The 2,500-nt window shown below is 57.0% G+C and overlaps 2 protein-coding genes across 4 annotated transcripts in view; one reads left to right on the forward strand and one right to left on the reverse strand.

Annotated features, from left to right (window-relative positions):
• Nucleotides 1-1,087, reverse strand: part of LOC135115931 (homeobox protein engrailed-1-B-like) — a 13,805-nt gene extending 12,718 nt beyond the window's left edge. Inside the window, exon 1 of the mRNA XM_064033066.1 lies at nt 432-1,087. Within this exon, the coding sequence (XP_063889136.1) occupies nt 432-945 (514 nt within the window). The 5' untranslated portion in view covers nt 946-1,087. The remainder of the gene's footprint in view (nt 1-431) is intronic.
• Nucleotides 1-2,500, forward strand: part of LOC135115936 (uncharacterized) — a 186,746-nt gene that overhangs the window by 49,410 nt on the left and 134,836 nt on the right. The gene's annotated exons all lie outside the window — the stretch shown is intronic.

Here is a 2,500-nt window from a genome sequence, read left to right on the forward strand (position 1 = left end):
GAGGCAAGGGAGAGCGGCACTCAGCCTCTCACCACCATGGGACAGCTTCTCTCACCACCACCGCCACAACCATAACACGCCGCTCACTCCCATCACAGCCTTGCACTCTTCCCGTCACTTCCACTTCACCTACATCGCTGTCTCGTCTGCTGTGTTTACTCTGCACCTCCCACAGTCTCCCATCCCCTCCCAGCTCGTCAGGCTACACCCCGCGACATGAACAAAATATGTACTCGTATACCTACACCACAACAGCCGCAAAGCCGCTATGCAGTGTTACACAGCCACATCCTACTCTATTTACACTATAATACTTGCACTATCACGATCTACGCCTCACTAGCACGCCACAGGTCACTATAACAACAGCTACACACCACAACACCACCCAGCACACCGCCACACGCCACGCCACACGCCGCGGGACTCACCTGAGGAGGGTCTGTCGGAGTAGCGTGTGCAGTACACCCAGGCCGGCCAGTTGTTGCCGTCCTCGGTGGGCACGCGGGGGTTGGCCAGCGCCTCGGGGTTCTCGGGGTATTTGTTGCCGCCCACTTTGTGCGCCGCGGCCGCCGTCGGTTTTTGACTGAGGTCCACGGGCGCCTCTGGGGTCTTGGGCGGCGTGCGCAGCAGCAGCTCGGGCGTGCGGACGCTGGATCGCTCCGGCAGACGGGTGACGCCGAAGTCTGGCCGCAGGATGTTTTCGATGCTGAAGGGAAGCGCGCGTGGGCTTGCAGCGAAGGGCGGCGGGGACAGGGGCAGCTTAGACTCCAGCGGGGAGCGCGGCGAGGGCAGGGGCGGGCTGCGAGCTTCATGTGTGGGCGAGGGAGGGCTGCGGGCGTCGTGCGAGGGAGGCGTAGGCGGCAGGGCCGGGCTGGAAGGCGCTGGGGTTGCCGGAGCAGGGGCGGGGGCGCCCTGCTGCTGACGCTCCAGCTCGAGGGCCATGACGGAGCTCCTCTCTGCCGCGTCAGGAGACTCACGTGTCAAACACTGCACGTCCTGGCTGGCGGGGCTGACAGCCGGCTGTCACTCGGACATCTTACTACCGCCTCCCCGGCTTATATACTGACTCCCGCCCCTCGCGGAGACCACAGCCCGCCGGCTCCTCCCCGCGCCCCGCACGCCGCCACCTGACTGACACAGGCCCCGCCCCAGGTCCGCCTCCAGCCCGGCCGACCAACCAGGCCCTGACGCCGCCGCGTCGCCCCGCCCCTGCCCGCCGGGATTGGGCGGCCCGGCGGCAGCGGGTAATAGAGCTGTGTCGCTGATTGAGTCTCGCGTCCATAATGAAAGCTTGATACCGACAAATATAATGCACCAAATCATGCTGTCAGCGGCCACCTGCCACACACCGATTTTTATTTAAATTTGTCATGGCGAGCGCCTGGCCGCCGCCGTGCGAATAAAAATGGCTGATATGTGCCGAGTGTGCGGCAGTCCACCTGGCCGCCGCGCTAATTGAAATGCAGGTGAGGGCAGGTGGGGCGGCCTGCTTTACGTGGCGGCGCCGCGGCTCCCAGCCCCACTTTTTGTGAGTCTTCCCCAGAAATGTCTCTACTTACCCCCGCCCCCCAGCACGCCTCCCCCAGGCGCGGTGCCCCCCAGACCAGGTGTAGTCCCCCACTGCCAGGTAATTACCCTTCCCGCAGGTAACCAGGCCCCCTCATTAAGGTGGACTCCAATTCCTCGGGCTGTTCCCAACAACTCCCCCCATCTTGGTCCCTCCCCCACCACCAAACCGCCACACGACCCCCTGCTCCCATCCTCCCCACCAAACCACCACACCAAAACAATTAACACCAATTGTAAAGCGACACGTGAAGAAAAGTGGTCTGACTATTTTTTTTTCTTTTTTTCTCTCTCTCTCTATGAATCCTTTAAAACTTTCAACACCCCAGTCATTTTTATTTCAACATTTCCCTTTATTCTTCCAATCTTTCCTCTGCAACATTTCTTTTCTTAGCTTTTTCTTTTCAATCCTAAGATATTTTTATAGTTTCCTTAGTGGTTCCTTTCCTTCTCCCCCTCCTTTTCCTCCCTCACCAAACACCTTTCCTCACCCATCACTCCTTCCCTCCCTTCCTCCTGCGCCTCTTCTCCATTCTTCCCTCCAGAGTAATTTCTCCTCCATTCCCTCCAGGTTAACCTCACTCCCTCCATCTGGCTTTCCTTCACCTTTCCTCCATTCTCCTTACTTCCCTCCAGTCATTTCTCCCTCCTCCTCCTGTTCCCTTTCCTTTATTTCCTTCTCTCCCTTCTCCTTTTCGTCTTTCATGGAATTTTCTCGTGCTTCCTTTCCTCTTTTCATGAATAATAATATTTCTAAACGTCTTGGCTTTTCCTCCACGTGTAAGTTGAAAAAGAAAAAAAGAAAAGCAGAAAATATTTAACAGGAAATATAATGATACTTTTTTTTTTAGGTGGGTGTACGAAATTTATTGGGTAGCTTCCCACTTCATGTCCTTCGTTTCTCTCCAGTAATTTAGTCACCTTTTGCAAC

Source organism: Scylla paramamosain, chromosome 30 (genome assembly GCF_035594125.1).
Source record: "Scylla paramamosain isolate STU-SP2022 chromosome 30, ASM3559412v1, whole genome shotgun sequence".
NCBI classification, from domain to species: Eukaryota; Metazoa; Arthropoda; class Malacostraca; order Decapoda; family Portunidae; genus Scylla; species Scylla paramamosain.